At 31.1% G+C, this 25,833-nt stretch overlaps 2 protein-coding genes across 4 annotated transcripts; both read right to left on the reverse strand.

Annotated features, from left to right (window-relative positions):
• Window positions 1-1,863: 1,863 nt before the first annotated feature.
• LOC128396637 (ecdysone-inducible protein E75-like) lies at window positions 1,864-17,309 on the reverse strand. 3 transcript variants are annotated; one of them, XM_053357250.1, is made up of 5 exons: window positions 17,095-17,309; window positions 15,818-16,195; window positions 7,325-7,599; window positions 6,014-6,425; window positions 1,864-4,438 (listed from the first exon to the last, which is right to left on the reverse strand). In XM_053357250.1, exons 2-5 carry the CDS (start codon window positions 15,837-15,839, stop codon window positions 2,664-2,666), a joined length of 2,484 nt encoding a protein of 827 aa, XP_053213225.1. In that variant the 5' UTR covers window positions 15,840-16,195; window positions 17,095-17,309; the 3' UTR covers window positions 1,864-2,663. The 3 variants fall into 3 exon arrangements, with proteins under 3 accessions (XP_053213225.1, XP_053213224.1, XP_053213226.1); XM_053357249.1 differs by lacking the exon at window positions 17,095-17,309 and having other exon boundaries at window positions 15,818-16,660; XM_053357251.1 differs by lacking the exon at window positions 17,095-17,309 and having other exon boundaries at window positions 15,824-16,525.
• A 1,779-nt stretch (window positions 17,310-19,088) lies between these two features.
• On the reverse strand, window positions 19,089-22,504 carry LOC128396636 (nuclear hormone receptor E75-like). The gene has a single exon (XM_053357248.1). The coding sequence runs from the start codon at window positions 22,352-22,354 to the stop codon at window positions 19,445-19,447; it is 2,910 nt and encodes a 969-aa protein (XP_053213223.1). The 5' UTR covers window positions 22,355-22,504; the 3' UTR covers window positions 19,089-19,444.
• Window positions 22,505-25,833: the final 3,329 nt, after the last annotated feature.

Raw genomic sequence — 25,833 nt, forward strand, 5'->3', positions numbered from 1 at the left:
CAAACTGACCATAGATACAAAACAAATGACCACAATTAAAATTAACCTTTTCTTTACATTCAATGATAAAAACTGAATTAACTTTAATTCTCAACCATTTTTCTCAGTCTAAATCACTTTAAGTTTCCAACAATTTGTTAATCATTTACACTCATCATTATTGTAATATCAATGAGAGATTAAGTTAATCCAAAGATAAGATTATATGTTCAAATATTGGGACAATATTATTAATAGATAATTAAATTCATCTCAAATCGATCACTACAAATGATATTAATTGAAATCGACGCGAAATCAATATGTTTGCCTTTGTATCAATGTGACTATTTAGTTGATTGTTGTTAAATCACTTGGGTTGTAAATTGTCTGAGTTAATTATTACCATTGACCTAAAAAGAAACAACAATTTACAATCAACATTTGTAGATTGTGAATCAAATGAAACTGAATAAGAAATGAATCTTTTTTATTTTCATGAAAACTTTTTCTTTTCCGAATCAAATGTTTTGTCACTAAAAATCATGAACATTTCGACAATTGCGACAATCGTAACAGTTACAATTTAATCAACATCACATCATGGAAACTTTTGAACATTTGATTAAAAGTTCAGTGATGTTGATTGTTGTGATCTTTTCGACGGAAATAAATTCACCATTCTAACCGATTTTCCCTCAACGATGATTGATCATGTTGGCGATTCAATTACATGCACATTCTGATGAACCTATTGAACACCACATAGAATTGTACTCATAACAATCAAATTTGATTGTTTGCCGAGTTAGAAAGATAATCTTAATTAGCAATAAATTCTTCAACGAGAAAATCATCTTCTTCCTCTTCCATGATAAAATCATCACGTGAATATTTCATCTCGTTCTGAACAAGTAAGAGAGAGAGAAGGAAGAAAACAAGATGATAAAAGATGAAGACGAAGAAGAAAAAAAAAGAAACTAGAAACTGGCAATGAACTGTAATCACTAAGAAAAGTTCATTGACTTTATCATCTTTCATCTCTCTCACTTTTCATCATCATCATTATTATCATCATCTCTCTTCAATTATCCTCAATTTAATTAGTTTTAATTGGAAGCAAGAAAATAGCAATAACATGAAACTGGAGCAATGATTGTCCTAGATGATTCAAGGAATCGTCAAATTTAGTGACAGTGATGAAGATGAAGATGAAGATGAGGATGACAAGGATGACAAATAATCAGGTAAGATATTAACTATGTATACATAAAAATACGTATTTGTGTTTACATTATCATTGTTATTAAAAAGAAAACGAGGATTTAATGTGACCTCAAATGAGTTTCATTTCAGCTTCCGCGTTTAATTTGATGATGATAATGAGGGAGTTCAAATGAAAATGAGGACGAGTGAGAGTGTTGATGATAAAGGGGGAGGAGGAATTGATGATAGTTACATGTGATTCTCTAGAATTCAATTTAATTAGACCAACGAATGAAAGTTCAATCTCTCTCTCTCTCTCTCTCTAGTTAATACCTTCTCCATCTATAAGTGTGTATGAGAGTGAGACAATTAAATTAATCATCATTATCATAACAATTATCATCTTTATCATCATCATCATGTTGATTATCATAACAAAATCAAATTGTTTTCATCCAGCAAAAAAAATGAAAACCTTAAAATTTGAACCCAACTGAAAATTAAATTAAATTGTGTTACCCGGTCAAAGAAAGTTAATCAACTTAAAAACAAACCTTTATAAAACTTAATTGTCTCCCATTTAGTTTAATTGTTGAACCTAATTTATCAACAATAATCAACTAATTTGATTGTAGTCAATATCCATTTAAGGAAGTAAATAAAACAAAATCAACTCGATAATGTATTTAATAACTTTTCATGACAATCTTTTAATTTTTCAATTTGTTTTCAATATTACTTTTCTGTTGATATTTATTATTGATCATAACTGTTATTATCATGTTATTAATTAATTGCTCAGTTAATTAATTAATATAAATTAATGTTTCTTCCCTGGGTGTGTGTGTGTGTATGTATGTTGAGTCTGTGGCTTAAGAAAAAAAAATTAATTGAGAGGGAAATTCAAAGGAAAAAATTAATTAGCCAATTAATTGGCAATCAAATTTGATTTCAACAAGGAAATAAATATTGTTGATGGTTGAATATGATTCATTTACATTGGATTATAATTAACAAAAAAAATCAGAATCAAAAAAAAACCCTTGGAGGTAGAGATGAGGTGAGAGTGGGGAGTTGGTGATGATGATGATGATGATGATAAAAGGGGTAAAATTCAAGGTCTGTCATCATTTAATTGTTGTTGTTTGTTGATTGTAATTGTTGATTAAAGACCTTGATACAAGATTTTAATGTCTCTCTATGATATTTCTTGATGATTGTTGATGTTTGTACATTTTGTTGAGTGTGAGCATAGTTTTTGTATTGTAATATTTGTGTCCAAGATTAAGATGATGATAAAAATAACGGTAAATCCTTTAATCGAGCAGAAATGATGACGATGATAATATAATGATATTATTCCCTCAACTAATCAATTAGATTTTAATGAGATTTTATTTTTGCTGTTGAGTTGATGTTTAATGAAAACTGTTTTCGCAAAATCCATAGAGTTAATTGTTTGGGCTATTTCAATGATTTCACAGGTAAACAAGATCCCGTTTACGACTTAGATCCAATGGTGGTGGCATTGAATCACCTCGAACTTGGACATTATCACCATTATGGGTCATCAGCCCGACGACACCATTATTGGCACTTCCACCATTGGCATTACCTTTCATAATTAGACTGTGCAAGAGATCACATTTTTTTATGGATGTGTAATTGTTGTTATTATTATTGTTGTGGGGAGGTGATGATGAATTAGGATGACGAGATGATGGATGATTAGTTGATAAATCACCAATATATCTTGGTGCTGATTCCAATACTTTAATCAAAGTTGAATGTGTTGACGCCAATGAATCATTATTATTATAATTGTTGCTTAAAGGTGATAATGATGATGAAGATGATGATAGGGATGAGGTTGATGAAGATAAGGAAGATGATGAAGTTGATGTTGGTGATGCTAAACAATGATTGTTATTACTGTGGACAATTGATGTGCTCGAACTTGCTGGTTCACAGTCTCGAGAGGTTTTCGTTGCTCGAAACTTTTTATGATGTCGATACGCTTCATCCATCAGCATATTGGTATTAATCAATGGAGGCGCTTGAAGTGCTCGTTTTAACATTGGCATATCATCAATTGATTCATTGGTGGTTATATTTTTCTCTGAGAGTGTTGAACACTCAGAATCGGAGACAATATCTTTCACTTTATCATCGCAGGCAGATCGAGGACTAGAACAGACTGAGGCTGTCGGTGTGCTACCATTACATTGCTCTTTACCGCTTTCGATTCCCGAATCGGTTGGTGAATCAACTCGACGCATCTTTGTAAATACATCATTTGAACCATTATTGTTACAATAATTGTTATCATAATTGTGATGATTATTATGATTATGGTTCAATGAATTGATTGGACTTTCTCGGGATGATCCATGATTCCTGTTAATCATTATATTTGAACTTGAATTATTTGTATTGTTATTTGAAGATGACGATGATTGAAGTAATCGTTGACCAAGAATAAATTGATTCGCTATCGATGAACTTGTATTATTATTATTATTGTTACTATTTTGTTGATTGTGACCATGATGATAATTATAATCACCATTTGAATAGTGATTAACATTATTATTATTTAATCCATTGGCACTTTTATTTGATTTACCAATCAAAATGTGATCTGATGAGGTTACACTGTTCCTATCATATGATAAACTTTCATCTTCACCTAATCCATATGATGAATTGTTATTGGTGTTGGTCAATCGAGATGGTTGTGAGTAAGAAGATGATGAAGATGAGGATGAGGATGATGAGGATGTGGGTCCATCATTATTGTCCCGAATCGTGAAGTTTTGCCATTGAACGGGTAATAATGAGGCATATGAACAGGTAGATGTTGAATTCATATTTCCAGGTGAGTTACAATTTCTATCACCATTTGAACTACTATTGCTGTTACCATTGTGATGATTTAATGAAGACATTGATGATGAAGATGAGGATGATATTGATGATGGTGTTGGAGATACTGATGAGGATGATGACGAAGATGAGGATGAGGATAAATTATTGTAATTTTGTCCATTTTTAGGACCCATTTTGTAAGCTAATAGTTTATCTGAGTGGAGTTGATTAAGATTTCTTAGATCGGTGATTTTGTTGATTAGTGAATTAAATAATAATCCAGAATTTGAGGAATGATGATTGGCTTTGATTGATTGATTAAGGAGATCAACGCATTTACGATTGATTTTATCAACTAGATCAATATTACGAAGACCGGGTCGATCTAATTGTGAAGAGAAAAAAGAAAAGAAGACAACAATTAACAAAATACACTCACAATTAGTTTAGAAACAACAATTAAGGTGAACTTTAAGATTGACTTTGTTTGGATTGAGTTGATTGAGAGAAAAAAACAAGAAGAAATTAAGTAAAAACAAAAACTATTGGAGATCACAATTGGTTAATTGTTACAATTTATTGTTAAATTAGTTGATGATTGAATCTGATGAAGATTCTTGGTGAATTAATTGGGATGATAGAGATGAAGATGAAAAGAAAGAAAGAAAAAGATGAGAAAGTGAGATGAAGTAAATTGTTGTTCTAACAATTAAACTAACTAACTAAATAGTGGAGGTTTGTAGCAAGGAAGCAGAATGAGGTGAGGGAGAGAAAGGAGAGGGAGTGGGATTTAGGAGAGAGAGAGAGAAAGAGAAGATAAAGGAAGAAAAGTAAGAGTGAGATCTTTTTATCGATGAGCAGATGGATTGGAGAAACTCCAAGGTAATAGGAAAAGAGAGAGAAAAGAAAGAGAAGATTGGAAGAGAGGGAGGAAAGAGGGAGTGAAAAGAGAACGGGAGAGACAGTCGAGGTTATTGGAAGAGAGAGAGAGAGAGAGAGTTGTTGATGATGATGAAGGAGAAAGAGAGGAAGGAAAAGAAAGAAGGCCATGGCAATAAAAAGAAAGTGAGATGAGAGAGAGAGAGAGAGAAGATAATTATGAGAGTTATGGACATTGATGATGATAATGATGACGAGATGATGAAGCCTTGTTTTCAATAGTCTCTATCATCATCTCTCTGTTTATCATCTCTTTCTTTTCTCTCTCTAGTTAATACTTTCTCCATCTAAGAATCAGATATTCAAACTTGGCCAACATTCAAATACTTTATGATGATAAAATTATCTCCCCTCTCTCTCTCTCTCTCTCATACTCACTCACTCTCACCCATTCTCTTTCTCTCACTCTCTCAGTGATGATGATGACCTAGCAAAGGTTTTTATTTACTTGATACAGATTAATGTTTATTCAATATTCACCAAGGCTCTAGACTCCGAAAGGACTCAAGAGTAACAAAGAGAAACGGAAAAGGAAACGAGGAAATGAGCGAAAAAAAAGAAAGAGAGTAAAAGTAATAATAACAAATCAAAGTGAGTTCAAGGACCGAGTAATTTATGATTATTTTAACTAATTGACTGACTATGGGTAAGGACAATTTACTAATTGTTGATAAATTGCGAAGGTTAAAATTAGCTTTTCAATTGATTTCCATACGATTATATTTGTATACATCAACAAGAACGAGGCAAAAACCAAAAAAAACCTATTAAATGGTCAATCAAAACAATCAACTAATAACCAATGGTTTTAATTGTTGTCTGTCAAACAAATTAAACAACAATTAAACTATTGAAAACATTGATAATCAAGGAAAAGTCAATCTAATGAAACTTGTAACCTTTTGGTTGATCAAAACTAATGAAAAGATTTCAATCTTTTCCCTTGAAGTTTTAATTGTTGGATTGTTAATCTTGATGATCAATTAGCAAGATTATCATTTCGATAATTAGAAATACTTACCTGGTGATGTAACAACAATTGAACAAAAAAGCGCAATTTCTGAATCGGTTAAATTAAGAGAATTGAGTCTTTCGGTGAAGGCGAACATTGAATCGATGAGAATACGAGCAGCGGCCTGAGAATGGAGAGATTCCCGTTGTAACAACATTCCATTGAGACAGATCATCGAATCGGTAACACTATCGAACATAAAAGCCAATCTAACCAAAAGAACCTCGAAAACTCCCGCTTTCAATAAAGTGACCTGATCTTCTTGAGGTAATAGACCGAAACCAGGAATTCGTTTGGCAAACTCGACAACACCTCTTATCGCGGGTGAAAAACGCTCACTAAAATCTTCCAGGCCACAGTCTGAGCCGTTTGTAGTTCCATGAGACGATGCTAGTGGTAATTGGGGATTCAATGGACACGACTGAGGAAAAGTTCAGAAAACAAAATCGAAAGAGAAACAAAAAGTTTGGTTATTATTATTTACGAATAAATTTAATTGGTAAATACAAGTATCGTTTCCTTTGCCAATGTATCGGAGTCACAAACATTTCTCTCTCTCTCTCTCTCCCTCTCTCTTTCTAGAGCTCATGTTTACAATATCATTACAGAGGATGATCAGGATGATAAGGAAGATGAGGGAAGGGAGAGAGACCAAAAATTTAGAACAAGGTTTTCGAGGTTAAAGGCCTTAGTGTACATGCCTAATGTACAAGGAAAGAGGAAAAAGTTTGTAATATTTTCACAAGTAGAAAAAAAAACTCTCTGGATTTTTGGGTTTTACTTTTGTAGCATAAAAATGTCTCGAATATTTTATTTGTAGGCCAAATAAGGCCAGAGTAAGAGAGACGCTTGTTGGATGTTGTGTGTGTGTGTACAGAGGGAAACAGGTCAGTTAATGGGAAAAAGTTTTCGAGGTCACTCTTTATACTTTTTTTCTTTCTCTCTTTTCTTTCTAGCCCGTGGCATGGACACATAGACACGAATATATTATTCCTATTATGATGAAATCGCATTAATAGTTTTTTTCCCTCAACAAAAGGCCAATGAAAATTAGGCCACTAGACAGTGACCGACCGAAAACATAATAACAACAACGGTCAAGTAAAAAAAAAAGTAGATCACAAGATCGATTATTTGAAAACGACGCTCGAGAAAATGAATTAATATCATTTGACCAAAGAAAATAATAGAGGTTCGGCACGGAGAGGAAAATGGACAAAGGTCAGTTTGGTAAAGTGAAGTGTATAAAGTGGACAGTTGGTGTTTGAATTGACCATTTGATTGTTATTTAGATGATCAACAATCAGAATTAAAACTCACCATTAAGCTTGAACATCGAGCATAAATTGGATTCTTTCGGCTTTTATCGATTAACGAAGTGACCTTATCCTTTGTATAATCGCAAGTTTCCTCGTGAGCTTTAATTATATTTAATAGAAAATATTTATCATCATCTAATTGTGATTGATTTTTTGATTTCTCGTGTTGGTCAGTTAATTGTTGCTGTCGTGAGTTATTATCCATTGGTAAATTGTAATTAAATTGTTGTTGTTTGTTCAATACCTTATCACGTTTGGATGTACGATCGTATCGATCTGATTAACATTTAAAAAAAGAAAGAGAGAGAAATTTAAAATCAGTACAATTAATTTAATAACTTTAATCAATATGTTAGATTGAACATTGAAACAATACAAACAACTAATTGCAATTAAATCTCTGACAATATAACTTGAAACTTGTAACTCAGACCAAAGATTTTCAATTAAATCTTCATGTGTGTGAGTAGTAACAACGGTGATAAACGAGGATGATGAGGATGATGAGGTTATTACGTAAGAGATTTTCAAGGTTATCAACGAGTTGATGGTGAGAGAGAGAGAGAGTGAGTGAGAGGGAGGGAGAAAAATGATGAAATAAAGAAGACAGAGAAGATAATTAAAATAGACACAGGGAAATTAGTCGAAAACAAAGAGTAAAAAATGAATGAGAAAAAAAGTTCCAATGGTCAAACTAATAAATTTTCATTGACCATTTACTTTATTTTCAACGAGTAATTTATTGTTATTGGTGAAAAATATTTAATCTAAATCAGGAAAAAATATCGGTATCGTTATAATCCTTCAATAGATTAATATTATTACATAAATAAATTAATGCGTCGTAGCTTTGGTAGCATCTTTCAGGAAAAAAATCGGATCGATATGAAAACTTTTTGTTGTACCCACGCAAAGATTATCAATGATCATGAAGGATGATGAGGATGAGTAGGAGAAGATGATGATAAATGATAAAGGTTAAATAACAAAATTCTAGGTATATAACATTAGGATATCATCATTACAGGGAGGAGAAATGAAAGAGAGAGAAAGAAAGAGAGAGAGAGAGATAAATTTAGCTGATTGGACATGAAGAGTGAGATTCAAGGTAAAGCAAGGAAAATGTTACAAGATGAAATGTAAGTCTCTAGGTCATTGAGGTAACATCTATGTAAGTACATTAATTAAGGTTAAATATTTGAAAGAGAGAGAGAGAGAGAAAGTAAAGTGAGAAGGATAAAGAGGATGGAGAGAGAGAGAGAGAGGGAGGATGAGGAGGATGAAGGATGAAAATGGATGTTAAAAGGCCATGGGAGGTGAAGTCAAGCAACCAGAAAGATAAAGAGAGTGAGAGGAAAAGTGACCTTGATGATAAACATTACAACGGTCAGAAATTGAAACGCTAATGCTTTTTACCCGGTGCGTCTCAAGTCAAGGCCTAAACTTAAGCTTATCTGATCAACACAAACACACACAATAGTAATAAGCACATAGACAACAACAACTACAGCCAAAAAAAAGGTCAAAATAAAGTCAAAATTACAAGGTAAGGTTCAAATACTGTTGAAAATTAACTTTCCAAGGTCAGGGGAGTGCAAATGAGGTTACAACTCCATAGGTTTGAGGTGAACACACAAAGAAACATGAAAATTAAGGTCAAGCATCAACAAAGCATCACAATAACAACAGCTAAAGGTTAGGAAAAAAAAGCGAAAGGAAAATAAAAGTTAACGATCAAAATCCTCAAGCCATTAATGGTAATCATTAACAACTGATTATATTAATTGTTTACCTTAATTGTGTTTCTTTCTGTTAAAATGTATTGGTAATAATGATGAAAAAAAAGTAACTGATAAGCAACGATAAATATCAACAATACCAAATGTTGAATATATTATGGATAACAATCAATTCACTGGATTATTAATTGTTTTCTAAGTGAATTAAACTAATTTTATATCAACAATCAAATTAAGTTGACTAAGTTTCATCATCTTAAGCTTGATATTAACGTTTCAATCTTTATCCAGGTCAAGGATAATCCCATTGAAATTATATTATCAATGGTAATCTGTATGTTTGGACAATCATTGTGATTCAAGTTTCAATGTGATTTAAGTTTACCGTTGTTAGTTTAATTGTTAGGACTTAATTTAACTATTTCCAAAGACCAATTAACATTTATCATAAACGTCATCGACCTTATTTATTAAATTGTTGCACTTAAATTTGATTATTATTAAATTTTCCCATTAACAAAAGGCTACCTGAGATATTATCATAATTGTTATTAATAAGTTTTTTTAGCTTCGGGATCAAGATTTGGGTTTGAGGAAACGTTTGAATTTTCAAATTGAAATTCAATTTCAATTTCAATTTTCATGAGTTGGATTCATGATGATGATGATGATGAGGGAGAAAGGTCATCATGATAAATGAAAATGAGAGAGTGAATTTATTTCCGCCATTTCCCAATTCAAGTTCATCTAAACTTCAATATATTCAAGGTCAATATTCATGTTACTTTTATAAGTTAAGTTATTTTCCAGGTAAATCAGTGAAAGAGAATGAAAAATTTATCTTCTCTTACTTTTACATCTTTCTTTTTCATCATCATTATCATCAATTTAACACTATTGAATATTAATCAAAGTTTAATATTTCTTGTTATCAATCAATATTATATTATATGAACAAGATGAACAAATTAAAAAGCTGATAACTTAATTTTCATCAATTAACATTGATTATAAATCATTTATCAATGATAATTAATCAATCAACTGATTGTAGACAAACAAATAACAATTACATCAACTTTTCACTATTATAATTAACTAATCAGAAAAATTTATCAAATCAAATTAAAATTGACACTTGGAAATATCACCAATCATGATGACGATGATTGTTAATTGTAAATAATTTACCATGAACCTAACAAACTATTAATTAATTGATATTTATTATCAATGTTACATGTGTTGGATTAACATAATTAATCAAGAAAAGAAGGTTAATTGTGATCACAATTAACAAATTAACAATAAGCAAATGATGATAATTATAAGGAAGGTCAAAAATTAGCAAGAAAAAAGTTTCAATTTTGTTCAATTCAGACAATTGACTGAATTTACTTTTAATATACTCAAGGTAAACTTGTGACAAGTCTCAATCTATGTCATTCAATTCATCATGATGATTCCTGAAACCTTGAATACTTTATGAGGCCCATGGATATTTGTCCAACTACAACAACAACAACAACAACGTTATTATTATCAACTGATAATAACTGATAATTTCTGGGAAAATTTTCTCACTCAAATTCAAGGTATATGTTCATGGAGAGACAAGAAAAAAAAACCTAGAAATTGAAACTTAACCATGTAAATGTTAGTCTATTAATGTAGTTAATTGTTGGATGACATTGAAGGATATTAAATGATTAGTAAATTCAATTTTATTATCATGGAAATGTTAAATATATCAAAAGTTTGATGAAAAATTGTATTCGACAAAAAAGAAAGACAAATTAAAATGATAAATCATATTCTTTATTATTGATTATTTTAATTGTCTTCGATTATATTTCATTTAATCAGATTAATCAGAAATCATCAGATAGTCATGATGGAAATGATTGTCATGATCAAAGATTAATTTTTCAGTAGAGAGAGAGAGAGAGAAAAAGAAAATCTCAATTGATTGAGATAATTGAGATGATAATGATTCTATATCAAGGTAATAGAATCAATTGAAATTATTGATTATTGAACTTTTTTTCTTCTTCTTTGTTCAATTGAAATCGACGATTTTTCCTCCTACTTTTCTATTGCGTTCTGACATTCGTCTCATCATCATCATCACCATGAGCTGATTCTCTCTGTAAACTTGAGTCAGAACTTTATCATTATCATCATGAGAATCCATGAGCATGAGCATGATGATCAATCTATTTATTATTATTTCCATTAAAGTAAAGCAATTGAGGTAATTATCCAATTGAACTTGACCTTCCACAGAATTTTTCTCTCTCTCTCTCTCTCTCTCCTTCATCATCATCATGCTCACTCTTCGTTGACTAACTGAGCATTTTCTGCTTCTGAGAAATAGATTCATGAGTATCTCACCAACATCAACAGAAATATCATTCTATCATTTAACCTTGACCTTTCTCGTTGATATTTTGCTCAAACTCAGTGAAATCAAGGTGAACATAAATGGGAATAAAAAAGAAAGAGATTCTCTTTCTTTACTTTCTTTTCATTTTCAAGGTTAATCTTCTCATCTCTGTCTCCAATTGTCTACTTTTCTTCATCCCTATCATCATCATCCTCTTTCATTTCTCTTACTTTTTCTCATCTCATTTTCCATGTAAAAAAAGATTAACATGATTCGAGTTGTTTTTGTTTTTCCTTTGTTTTGATTGATCTTATAAACAAATCGCTGCTCGATCATTTTAATTGTTTTAATCTCATTCTCACAATTTAAACAAAAACTCAGCTAATTAACTAAATTGTCGTAAATTAATTAGTCATATTGATGATTTAATCACTCCAATATCGTTAATAGTGCCAATTGAAAGGCGTTATTAGTTAGTAACGGTAAATAAAAACTCCCTCTCCATTTTCAAGTCTTTCCGATTACAATTATAATTAATTGTTGCTTTTTAATTATCATGATTAATCAAAACTATTTTCTTCTTACATATAAATTGATTGTGATTAAATTGTTCGGTTGCAAATTAATTAGTCAGCTGGTTGGATAATCAATTTCTTTCTTTTTCCATCTTAATCATGATTAATTGTTATCACATTTCAACTGAATCAAAAAGTTGATTAGCAATCAGTAATCGCAATTAAGGAGACAAATCAAATAAGTGCCAAATATTAATTAAATGATATAATTTAATTGAACAATTAAGATGAGCTAATCATTGATTGTTAACTTTTTGTTGCAAAGGAAGATGGAGAAAAATTAATTAATTAGGAATTTTTTTTTATTGAAGATAAAGTTTAACAATTAAGATGATTGGATTTAGCAATTTAGATTGTTAACAATTAGTTGATTGTAAATTCATTCGACAATTAAATCAATTGTTAATTGCACGAGATTTTCAAGTGCTTTAGTACTAATGAAAGAGGAGAAGAAGATACAAAAAAAGAAAGACTATTTCCAATTCTCTTTCTTTCTCATCATCATGATAATAAGAATTGTCTTCATCCTTATCATCATCATCTCTATTTATCTTCCTTCCAATCTCATCATCATCTAAATGCGGAAGTACCAAGGATCATGAAATCGACACTTAAAATCCTAGAACAACAAAAAAAATTTCATGATACTTTCTCATCTTCTTCATCTTCATCCTCATCCTCATCTTCATCATCATTCATTTACATGAAGTTACAAGGGTTGAATTGAATAAAAGTGATCAACTGATTATCAACAACAACAGGGAAAACAATTAATTGTTAATCATAGTAACATGATGATCATCATGAAATGAAAACGTTTCTCATCCAAACAATTAAACTAATTATCAACAATTAACAAGAAAATTAATATAAATAGACACTTGAAATAATAATGATCAACATGATAAATGATGATGATCATCATCTTAATCATGATATTTCAACATGTAATCAAACTGATTGAAAAGTTAACAATAATAATAATCAGTAACTCATTTGGCACTGAACTTGACTTTTGATTGTTCAAATCAAACATTGATTAACTTAATTGTTACCTTGAAAATGAAATCACAAATTTGATTGTTAATAATGAACAGAAAACAAATATAAATTGCTTAGGATTGCAGATAAAATGTATCAGGGAGGAAAAAGATTAACATGATTAGTTAATCATCATCATAATTAAGACAATTATAATTAGTAAATTGTTCTTCCCCTTCTTCAATATTATTCATATATTTCAAGTGCTAATTTAATGATTACTAATTGTTACTCTAATATTATTAAATTGATAATAATGTTGATCAACGTCATTAATGAAAATTAATTATCATAATTAGTATTTAATTAATCAATTGGTGAAATTGTTGTTGTTGTTAATTGTTAATTGTTGAGGTGAATTGGTTGGAAAACAATAAAGACCAAATAATCACAATAGGAAGCAAATTAATACTCAGTACAAATATAGACAATTAACTAATTGTTGTTGATCAACACGAGTTTAACCTACTATTATATGTGACAATTAATGTTGTTTGGATGTTTAATCATTTAGATATCGTTGATTGTGATTATTGTTTAATCACAATGACCTTGATATTGATTTACTAGTTTTTAAGCCTTACTTATGATCATTGTAATAATTTCAAATTAATATCAATGATTAAAATGAGCAGCTCACTCATGTCTCTCTCTCTCTCACTTGATTATCATCATTGATGATGATGATGATGACTGAAACATCAGCACATGATTTCAAAAGTGTCCTTAGCAACTAAATTAACAATCGTTAACATTTACGTTAATCATTGTAATTTATTATTGGTAATTTATATAAGAAGTGACAATTATCTTGATTGAAGAAAAAAAAAAAGTTCTGATCAGATTTCTGGAGTTTTCGTGTTTTTTGTTCAGAATTGCAAAATTTTCCAAAATTACATGATCAATATCAGAATTTAATATTTTTAATTCTCTTTACAATGTTTAATATTAACATAATTAATTCTTTTATTGTAATTACTAGATAACTAATTGATTGGATCAATCGAACAAGAAGAAGAAATGAAATCTTTCAAATTTATCGAATCTGTTTCTTTGGTTATTGGAAATGGAAGAAGAAAAAAAAGTTTCATCAAGAGAAAGAGAAGAAAATTTCATAGACTTTATCAGAATCATCATCAAGAGAAAAAGAGAAAGAAAAGAAAGAGTTTTATTCAAGTGAGAAACTGTAATCATTATCGATTACCTTGAGACGAACTGAAAATTCAAGGCCAACTCAGAATCTCTTCATCTTCTCTCTCTCTCTCTCTCTCTCTCTCTCTTGTCTTCCTCTTTCTTTTCTCTCTTACACTTTCCCTCTATTTCTGATGCTTGTATTATCGTATTCTTTTTGCCTCTAAAAAAGGTCTCTTGTTATCACCACAGTTTCACTCATTAATTTCATGATTCTCAGATTCATATTCTGATTGCGAACCATTAAAGGTACAATTTCCATGTTATTAGAACTTTTTATCTTCATTATATTTTCTTTTTCAGGCCTAAATAATTGAAAATTTATCAGAAGAAAATTCAAATTTTAACCTTGAATTTTCCAAGATGGAGAAAAATCATATTACAGGGAAAAAGCTCAGATTCTGATCCAATTTCATGAATACAATTTAACCGGAAAAAGTTACTAAAAAAATATACGTCAGAATTAACGTCAAACGCCCATGGAATTTTCTTTCTCTCTCTCTCTCACTCACCAGCTCACTCATCTTCATCACCACCAATTAGTATTTACCAATATTTTTATCCTGTTCAATGGATCATCATAATCATCATCACCATGAACATTACAGATTTATGATTCATTGGTAAACAAGTGATATATTTTTATTTGAATCAAGCAATCAAATGACAGAAACAATAATAACACAAACAAGATTTAAATGGTGATTATATATTAATCTAAGTAATTATAATTGTGATAGTAATTAACTAAATCATCATCATGTTATTTTGGTTATTATTTCATGGATATAAACAAATATTGAAGGGGAAAACATGGGAAGACATTGGAACGTGTTCAGCACAGGATTAGATTCAGTCAACAGGCATTTTCAATAGGGTGGGAAAAGGAGGGAGGGATGATCAACATGATGATAAACATGATGAGAATCAGAGAGAGAGAGAGAGAGAGAGAGTCGGTTAGATGATGAGTATAAAAATGTTAAGGGCAAGGTAACATGTATATAAAATGATGTTCAAGGTAAAACTGATATTTTCAAGGTTGAAACTCCAATGACCTTGACGATTAAATAAGCTACAATTAACCATGAGAATTACAATCAAATCATCATAGGAAAATGTGATAAAAGATGCTCATGATGATAATCATCAACATCCTATTTCATCAGAAGCAAAAACAATAATATTTTTTGATAAACATTCAATTCCAAATATAACCAGAAAACTATTGATTGGATTACGTTCAATTAACAATGGTTATTATTAACTACAATAATAATAATACTAACGGATAATTATCATTATTATATGAATAATACAATTAGTATTGATTTAGTTAATTTGTCTCCAATTAAAACTTGATCACAATTCATTATTTTATAATGTTATAAGTTTAGATTTGTTTGTTGTTGTAAATGATTATGATTTGTGAATGTCACAATTTGAGATTTAATCATTTTACAATTGGTTTGTTTGATTGTTTGAGATTAAATTGTTTGTGTTTAATTGAAAGGAAAAGATTAATTGATTATTGAAAGTGTTTAGTTAATAATTAAATTGATTACAATTACCGGTTGACGGAAACATCTTCAATCTTTTAATAAATCCAATAGTTTGGTGTCACTTTGAGAGTGATGAAAATGATGATGAGCTGATTGTTGATTGTTGATATTTAATCATGCAAATAACTGATGAAACTTGAATCGATCCGGATAAGATTATCAAGTTAATTAATTGTCAAAATATTTACTATTAATAAATTTTACACTGATCAAGAATCAATAAGATAAACAAATAAACAAAAATAAAGATGATCAACTTTATATTAATATGTTAACAGTTTTTGAGTTGAAGCAAAATTTTGAAGACAGATTAATGTTAATTCTGATGGTGATGATGATAATTTTGTTGATGATCAGAATGATGATGATGATGATGATGGTCTAAGATGAGAGAGAAAATGTCAGGTTGATCAGGTATCAGAACATTTCAAGGTAATAACACGGAAAACAGATTAACATGTATATTAACTTTTCGGTTTTCACAGGTAATATGAGTATAGTTAGAGAAGAGTGAGTGAGAGAGAGAGAGAAAATGAGAGAGAAGGTAAAATTTAGACAGAGGGAGAGACTAAGGTAGACAGAGAAGTAATTGAAGAAAGGTGAGAAATAGAAAGAGAGTGAGAGAGAAACAGAGGTAAATAAAAGGGAGACTAGGAAGAGAGTTAAGAAGAGAAGTGGTTAGAATGTGAGAGAGAAAGTGAATGGAGAAAATGAGATGAGAACTGAGGGAGAAAAAGAGAGAGAAATGAATTAAGAACAACTTTTTAAGCTAAGGAAGAGATTCAAGAATCTTGATGATGATGATGATGATAAAATGATAGAGAGAATGATAATTTTAAAAAGATAAAGTTAACAGTTGAAAAGGATAAACATCTAATTACCTGGTGTGTTAATCATCTTGGATTAGATTGTAATCAATATTATTATTTTAATCTAAAGACAATTAGCTCATTTTTTGCTGCTATTCGACTGTCGAAATTGTAGTTTATTGATTTTTCTCATTTTCTGTGTTTCTTCATTAAAGATTTAACTGTAAATTCAATTAGGAGAATATGATTAATATTATTATTCAACTTTCTTCTTGAATATTTTTCTACGCACTAAATTTCCTCGAGCTTTTCATTGACTCGAATTTGCTTTTTTTTATGTTATTTTCTCGAGAAAATAAGTCAACAACAACTGATGATGATTTGGATTCGAGGGATGATATAAATCGATACAAATAACATGCAGTTATTTTTATATTCGAGGGAGAGGAAGAGAGAGAGAGAGAAGTTTACCTCATTGGAGATTCGACACCAAAGGGAAGAGAAAGGGTTTAATATGGTGGATGGAATTAACTAGATAATGATATTAATGTTCAGCTGATGATGAAGAAGAATATGAGTTGCATAATTTGACTGAAAGAATGATGAAGGTTAGAAGAGAGAGAGAGAAAGAGGGAGGCAGGGGAGAAAAAGAAGATATTTAGACGATGATGAGAATATGAATCAAAGATGAAGAAGAAAATGAAAACTGAGAAAATAATAGAAGAGAGAAAAAAATTTCGTTCTTACCCAATTTTCGTTACCAATGATACACTGACTTTCTCTCTGTCTTTTTTCATCTCTCTCTCTCTCTCTCCTTCTTTCTCATCTTCTCTTTCTCTTTTCCTATTTAGTGGCCAAGGTCGAGGTTAAATTGGAAAGAAAGAGAAAAAAAGAAAGAGAAGATAAATATTTCAAGGTAACATTTTATTTCCGAAACTCAACCAGAATTTACTCTTCGAATATCGAAGAGATGGCGCCACGAACTTGACGAAAAGAGAAAAACATTTAACTCGATTCGAATTCATTTTCTTAATAATAAATAAACTCTCACCTTTTTTAATCTTCTAAACAATTAACTAAATCATTATTATCCCAAATCTTTCCAATTATTTTAATCAATTCTTTATCATTTAGCTTGAAATTAATTCAAACTCATTTCTATACTTTCGCCATCTGGTGAGAACAAAATAGACTAAACTGGTTCAGCTCGAAGTTAATTGTTAACTAATTTAATTTAGTTATCGAATCAGTTAAAAAGAGAAGGTAATTTATTTAAAACTAGATAATTGATCAATCAGATGAACAAATTTTCATTTGATTACAAAAAAAGACTTTTTTGACTGTCAGGAGGAAAGAAAATTTATTTTTCGAGCGACATCTCTTAGAGAAAAGTGTTTGTTATAATAATAATCATGTGCTTCGTTTGTTCATGTTTGAAGAATTTTTAATTTTTACATTATTATTTTTATAATTTAAGACAATAAAAATCAGATCACCGACACCCGCGACTCTCGAACGGCCTGAAACTCCAAGAACAACTAGAAGATCAACTAGGCTTGGGTTACAATAAATTGATTCTGTAAAAAGCATATTCCATTTTTGTTTATCTTCTTCAAGTTATCATATTCATCATGGAATTGGACAAGGATTGAATTCCGTTCTCGATGAACCAATGAGAAAAGTTGCCAATGAATTTGACGATTAACAAAGATTTGAGAGATTATTGGATTGACATTTTACCTTTTCCTTCCAATTTACGAATCTCAATCTTATTAATTTCCAATTGGACCATTTAGTTGATCGATTGATTGTTCGTAATGATGAATCTTGAACGTGTTTTTCTATTCGCGTAACGAACATTTTCAGCGCGAACGGAGTTTCGTTATTTCTACCACTGATTCTTTTTCCATTATTATCTATCTACGATTTAGAATAAGACAAATCGACTACACATTTTCATGGTCGTTTTATTTGTCCAATTCTCGAATTCGAGCCTTTTTACCTACTTTTCATCCTTTCTATGGTGACCTTTCCCGTCAACGTTTCATCTCTTCAATTAAATCACGAAGTTCATCTCCGTTTTCCCATGTTAAGAAAAAGAATGGAAATAAATTATTATAATTAGAGTTTCTTTAATTACAATTAAGTTTCCCAATTGATTTACAAAAAACAAACAGTTTACCAATCACAATGTAGATGATTGTGTTAAAATGATTAAAGTTAATTGTGAAATTTTTCCGAGAGATAATTGTTACAATCACAATTGGTACTTTCTAATTGTTAATTAACAAATAATTAGAAGGAAACAAAATTAAAACCATTTAAAGAGGTAGATTGATGAAGATAAACAGAGTAATATGAATCTCTCATCATTTTAATTGTGCCCACAGTTTAATTAGATTAAATTGTGGTTCTTTTGGTTTTGTTTTTATCTCTCGTTAATTAATTAAATACCTTGATACAAGATTTTAGTTGATACCTGTTGATTTATTAATATTTTTTTGTGTTTATTTGATTTTAAATTGTTATGATGATTTGTTTTGGGATTTTTTGTTTGGTTTGTACATTATGAGTGAGCATAGTTTTTTTTTAATTGTGTTAATTGTTTATGATTTAAGGAGATGATGATGATGATGATGATGATATTTAAGGATTTAATTAGAAGGATTAATGAGATTTCATTTTCTTTAATTTCTTTTTATATCTTATATAATTTATCTTTTTCGCCGCCAATTGAATAGATTTTCAAAATCCATTTCAATGGAAATCCTTTTCAGCTGATGATCAAATATGAAGATGATGATGATGATGATTTAAAGATTTACATGTAAAGAAGATCTCGTTTACGACTTAAATCTAATGGTGGGGGCATAGAATCACCCACTCTGATACCATCAGCGGGAGAATTGTTTCCACCGCCGCCGCCGCCGCCAGTGCCTTTGATAATCATACTGTGTAAGAGATCACATCTTTTCATTGGGGCGGGTGAAAGTGAAGTATAATTATTATTATTGTGAGGAGGTGATGATGAGGATGAGGATGAGGATAATGAAGATGAAGATGAAGAGGTACTAAGATGACGAGAGGAAAGATGACTATGATGAGAAGGTAAATCGCCAATATATCTTGGTGCCGATTCCAATACTTTAACCAAAGTTGAATGTGTTGATGCCAATGAATCACAATCATTATTGTTACTTGAAGGTGATGATAGACAAGAAGATGTTGCTGATGAAGATAGTGAAGATGATGAGGTTGATGTTGGTGATGCTAGACAATGATTAGTATTATTATTACTATTACTGTGGACAATTGATGTGCTCGAACTTGCTGGTTCACAGTCTCGAGAGGTTTTCGTTGCTCGAAACTTTTTATGATGTCGATACGCTTCATCCATCAGCATATTGGTATTAATCAATGGAGGCGCTTGAAGTGCTCGTTTTAACATTGGCATATCATCAATTGATTCATTGGTGGTTATATTTTTCTCTGAGAGTGTTGAACACTCAGAATCGGAGACAATATCTTTCACTTTATCATCGCAGGCAGATCGAGGACTAGAACAGACTGAGGCTGTCGGTGTGCTACCATTACATTGCTCTTTACCGCTTTCGATTCCCGAATCGGTTGGTGAATCAACTCGACGCATCTTTGTAAATACATCATTTGAATTATTGGTAACTGGGCATTTCTTTAAATTGTTATTATCATTGAAATAATTATCATAATGGTTATTATGATGATGGTTATTATTTTCTTGATAACGATGATGATTAAATGAATTGATTAAATTATCTCGAGGGCAACCAGATTTGTTATTATCTCTCATCTTATTGTTTATATTTGAACTGGTATCTATTGTTGAATTAGTTGATTGTTGAAGTAATCGTTGACCAAGAATAAAATGATTTGCTAATGATGAACTGCTATTTGAGGTGTTATTTTGTTGATTGTGACCATTTAAATGATGATGATGGTGATGATGATAATTAGAGTTTGTATAATGATTAGTACTATTGTTATTATTATTAGAGTTATTATTTAATCCGTTGGCACTTTTAGTTGATTTGGTAATTAAAATGTGATCTGATGAGGTTACACTGTTCCTATCATATGATCCTGGTGATGATGATGATAAACTTTCATCTTCATTTAAACCATAAGATGAGCTATTGGTGTTAATGTTATTTGAATTATTGGTGTTATTGGTCGTTCGCGATAATAATGATGAATTAGATGAAGATGAGGATGAAGATGAAGATGATGAAGTAGGTCCATCGTTATTGTCCCGAATCGTGAAATTTTGCCATTGAACGGGTAATAATGAGGCATATGAACAGGTAGATGTTGTATTCATATTTCCAGGTGAGTTACAATTTCTGTCTCCGTCTGAGCTACTATTGCTGTTACCATTGTGATGATTTAATGATGAAAGTGATGATGATGAAATTGGTGATACAGGTGATGAGGATGCTGATAAATTATGATAACCATTTGATTGTTGTTGATGTTGTTGTTGTGATTGTTGTGATTGTTGACCATTTTTAGGACCCATTTTGAATGCTAAAAGTTTCTCTGAATGAAGTGTATTTAGAGTTCGAAGGTCGGGAATTTTTTTCTTAAGTTCACTGAATAGACCAGGATTATCGGAATGGTTTGAAATGATTGCTTTCTGAAGGAGATCATCCAATTTACGGTGAATCTTTTGAACTAGATCAGTATTACGAAGACCAGGTCGATCGGGTGAGATGACAACAACCGCACAGAAAAGGGCAATCTCATGATCGGTTAATCCAAGTGCATTGAGCATCTCAGAGAAACCAAACATTGAATCAAGTAAAAATCTAGCACTTGATTGTGAATGAAGGGAATCACGTTTAAGAACCATTCCGTTTAAACAGATCATTGAATTGGTCGATTTATCAAACATACAAGCCAAACGTACTAAAAGCACCTCGAAAACACCCGCTTTGAGTAAAGTTATCTGATCGTCTTGGGATAACATTGCAAAACCGGGGATTCGTTTAGCAAATTCAACGACACCTCTGATGGCGGGTGAAAATCTTTCACTAAAATCTTCCATAACACCATCAGGTGGACCAACACCACCACCATTTTCAATTGAGGGTGGAAGTGGATTCAATGGACAGGCCATTGTTGATGGACATCGAGCGTAAACTGGATTAGCTCGAGCTTTCTCAATTAACGGGATAACCTTTTCCTTGGTATAATCACAGGTTTCCTCGTGAGCTTGTAAAATATTTAATAACAATCGACTTTCATCTTCCAATTGTTCAGTTAATTGTTTCTCTTGACAATTAGCGTTTACCTTTTGCATGGCTGCGAGTATTTTAGCCTTTTCACGTTTTGGTACACGTCCAAATCTAACAGCGTCACGAGACATTCCAACAGCGATACACTTTTTTAAACGACAATATTGACATCTATTCCGATTTATTCTGAGGATTGAACATTGTTGATTTTTAGTACAGGGTCGATATTGAATTTTCTGTTGAATTGAACGACGAAAGAAACCCTTACAACCCTCACATGAATGAACACCATAATGAAACCCTGAGGCTCGATCACCACACACACGACATAGAACTGTGGTTCCATCAAATTCAATTTTTAATTCACTGTCTTTAAAACTTGAATCAGCTTCCGAAGTGATATTCGTATTTGACATGGATGATAATAACTGTAGATCTTTTTCACTCAGAATCATCATTGTGTCTAAGATGATAATTGTTAGTACATTTAAATTGTTAGAATATTAAATAATATATATAATATTTAGAGAGAGAGAGAGTATTGAGAGTGAGATGAGATTTACACAGAAAAGCAAGTCTAGTAGTTGTGGATCACTAACTTGAACTGACAATCGTTTTAAACCAAGAGAAAAGAGGAGGTGGCAAAATGGGAGAGTAGGAGGGAACCTACAGAGTGGAAAGTGGAAAAGAAAGAGAAAAGAGAGAGAAGAGGAAAAGATAGACAGAGGAAGAAGAAGAGAGAGATGGAGAGAGGCAGACAGAGATGAGGATGGAGAGAGAGAGAAGATAAAAAAAGAGAGAAAGAGTAAGAGGGGATATAAGGGGTGGTGTGTGTGCGTATGTATAAGGTGGACTGACTACATTTCACAAAAATCATTCCAAGGTCGATGAAATTAAATCTCTTTCTTTTTTATCTTTCTTTCTCTTTACTCTCTCTGCAATCAAATCAAAGGGAAAAAAAGTGAGTTCAAGGCTACATGAGATCATTGATCGCAAGGATGATGATGATGATGATCAAGGGAGTGGGGAGTTCTAGTGTAGTAGTAGTAAGTGTAAGGGAGTGAAATGCAAGGGGAGGCAAAGTAAGAGGGTGGATGACAAGAATCTTCATCATCATGTGAAAGTGAAAGTCTCTTATTTTGGTTTCTCTTTCTCTTTCTCTTACAAATATTATTTATATATTTATACATATAATCATTACCATGATAATGATATTATTCATTGGATTCAGAACTTTTTTTAACTCTCTCTCTCTCTCTCTCTCTCTCTCTCTCTCTCTCTCTCTCTCACTCCTTATTAACAAGACAACTGAATTTAAGTTTAATTTGATCCAAGGTTAACTTACAATTAACTATTTTACCTGGAAAGTTCATTGGATGTGAACATTATCATGATGATGATTATGATCAACTTTTTTTTCAAACATCATAAACAAATCATTTGATGTTAATAGTGGCGTAAATTTTAATCATTATTAACCATCAATGTCAATGATACCCAATAATATATTTATTGTAACTAAGTTTCAATTTAATTGAGTAACAATTTATTCACCTGATTATCCTGATTATCAGGATGATACATTGTTACCAGAAAGTTAATTTTAATTATCTGTGTGATTTTATATATACACAATTATGTGGTGTTGATGTTCATGTGAGTTTGTTTGGGTTTGTTTATATTGAGCTTTTCGTCGGTGGGAAATTGTAAGGAGAGGGAGGGAAGGATAGTGAGAGATAATTTCTAAGATGATGATAAAGAAAAATTGAGATGGATGACAATGTAAAACCTTGAAGATGATGGATAGGAGAAGATGAATATATCTCTTCAACATCATCTTCCATAGAGAAGGTCACTGAACAGAGTATCATAGTGACCTAGGAACAGCGATCCTTGGGAACGCACTTGAGGCTACTATAAACATCTCTCTGTGAAAATTTCATGTAAAGGCGAGAGAGAGAGAGAGAGAGAGAGAGAGAGAGAGAGAGAGAGAGAGAGAGAGGAAAGATGGAGGATGGCGGATGGAGTGGAAAAAGAGAAAGGCTAAAAAAGGTAGAAAGAGAAAAACGAAAGTGATTTGAAAGAGAAGATGAAGAAAAAGATGTAAATGGACTAATATGCTCTCTTTAGCTCCTTATTAAACTTTCTCCCTCACTTAATCATCCTCATCATCATCTTCCTTTCCTTTTTCATCTTCTTATATATTCAAGGCCATGGCCAATGGCCTCCGTTAGGTCCTTATGTCAGTCTTAAGCTATATCAATATAATATAATCAAAACCTAACGGAGTTTTTTACACAAAAGACGGAAGTCTCTCTCTCTCTCTCTCTCTCTCACTCTAACTTTCTCATTCATCTTTTTCATCATCTTCGTTTTCTGATATAACGATAACATATATCGACATTTATTGCTCCCTTAACCTTGCATCACACAAATATTACCTTGAAAAGGAAAACAGATTCACAAAGAGAGAATGTAAGAGAGAGAGAGAGAGAGATACTTTCTCATTCTCATCCTCTTTCTTTTACTTTCATTTTATCATCATTTCCTCTTCATCTTCATCTTCTTGCCCTTTTTAATATTATAACATTTTTCCTTAGAAAAAGATAAGAAGAAAAAAAAATTCTAACCTTATAATATATTAGATAAAGTAAACAGGCTCTATGGTACATCAAAAGGTTAAAGATGAGGATGAAATTTACATTTCTACCTTTTTTTTCATCATCATCGTTTCCCCTTCATGTCCAAACACGTTACAAGAAACCCGCGCGTTTATCAATAAGCACGTGAAAATGAACAATAAACAATGGCAATAAAAAAGGTATTAACCTTTAATAGTAACACTTTTATTGAAAATTGATTCAATTCATTTAGGTGACAGTTAAACCTCATAAATTAGATTAAATATATTATCATCATCGTCATCATTTATTGTTATCAATTGTTAATCGTAAGAAGATATTATCATCATCATCATCATCATCGTCATCATCTATTTGTAACTCTTTACCTTTTTCCTGTAACCTTCAACCTCTCTCACTCTCTCCAACCTGTGATAAAATGAAAACCTCTTTATATCCCCTCAAGGTTAACAGTAACCTAACCTTTAACCTTGATAACCTTGTTACCTATTATTCAGGATAACCTTTTATTATAACTTTCAATTTCTATTCATTGAAACAAATCAATGAAAATCTCAATGGGTAATAATATTTTACTATCTATTATTAGGCCTTTTCTAAAGGATAAGGAAACAAAATTTATTGCCTCTCAAAATTTTCACTTTTTCCTCTCGACCCTTTTTTATATCCACTGGACATTGGTCATCAAAGCATAAGAATAGGTAGAATATGTTACTCTCTCTCTCTCTCTCTCACTCTCTCTTTCTTATAACGTTACGTTTTTGTTTTTCTTCACGTGCTTAAGGTAAAGGGAGGAGGAAGAGAGTGTTCATCTTCATCATTATTAGTTTAATCGGTACAACCTTCTGGTCATTCAGTGGTCATCATCATTGTGTGTGAGTGTCTAAAGTTTCACTTGAAAGATTGACAAGAAAGTTGTAATACTAATAATGATTCACTAATAACCTTTTATTAGAGTGAATGAGAGATCAAGAGGAAAAGGAAATGAAAAAGATTCTCAAATTTTGGAAATAATTTTTTTTCTTTCACTTGAAAGCAAAAAATTTTCTCAAACTACTGACCAATCCATCAGTGTGGTCAGTAAGCAGCAAAGTTCGAGTTGAAATATAAGACTTCTGGTTTGTTATCTGATATCATCTTTTAATACATATAACCAAAGACACAAAAACTCTTACGGTCAATCGTATATTCAAATGAAAGGACAAAGGTGATTTTCCTAATAAATATTAGCCCTAAGGCCCAATTTATGAATAATAGCTAAGAAAAACATAGAAGACTAATAAGTGGACAATATG

This window comes from Panonychus citri, unplaced genomic scaffold (assembly GCF_014898815.1).
Source record: "Panonychus citri isolate SS breed McGregor unplaced genomic scaffold, ASM1489881v1 Contig00023, whole genome shotgun sequence".
NCBI classification, from domain to species: domain Eukaryota; kingdom Metazoa; phylum Arthropoda; class Arachnida; order Trombidiformes; family Tetranychidae; genus Panonychus; species Panonychus citri.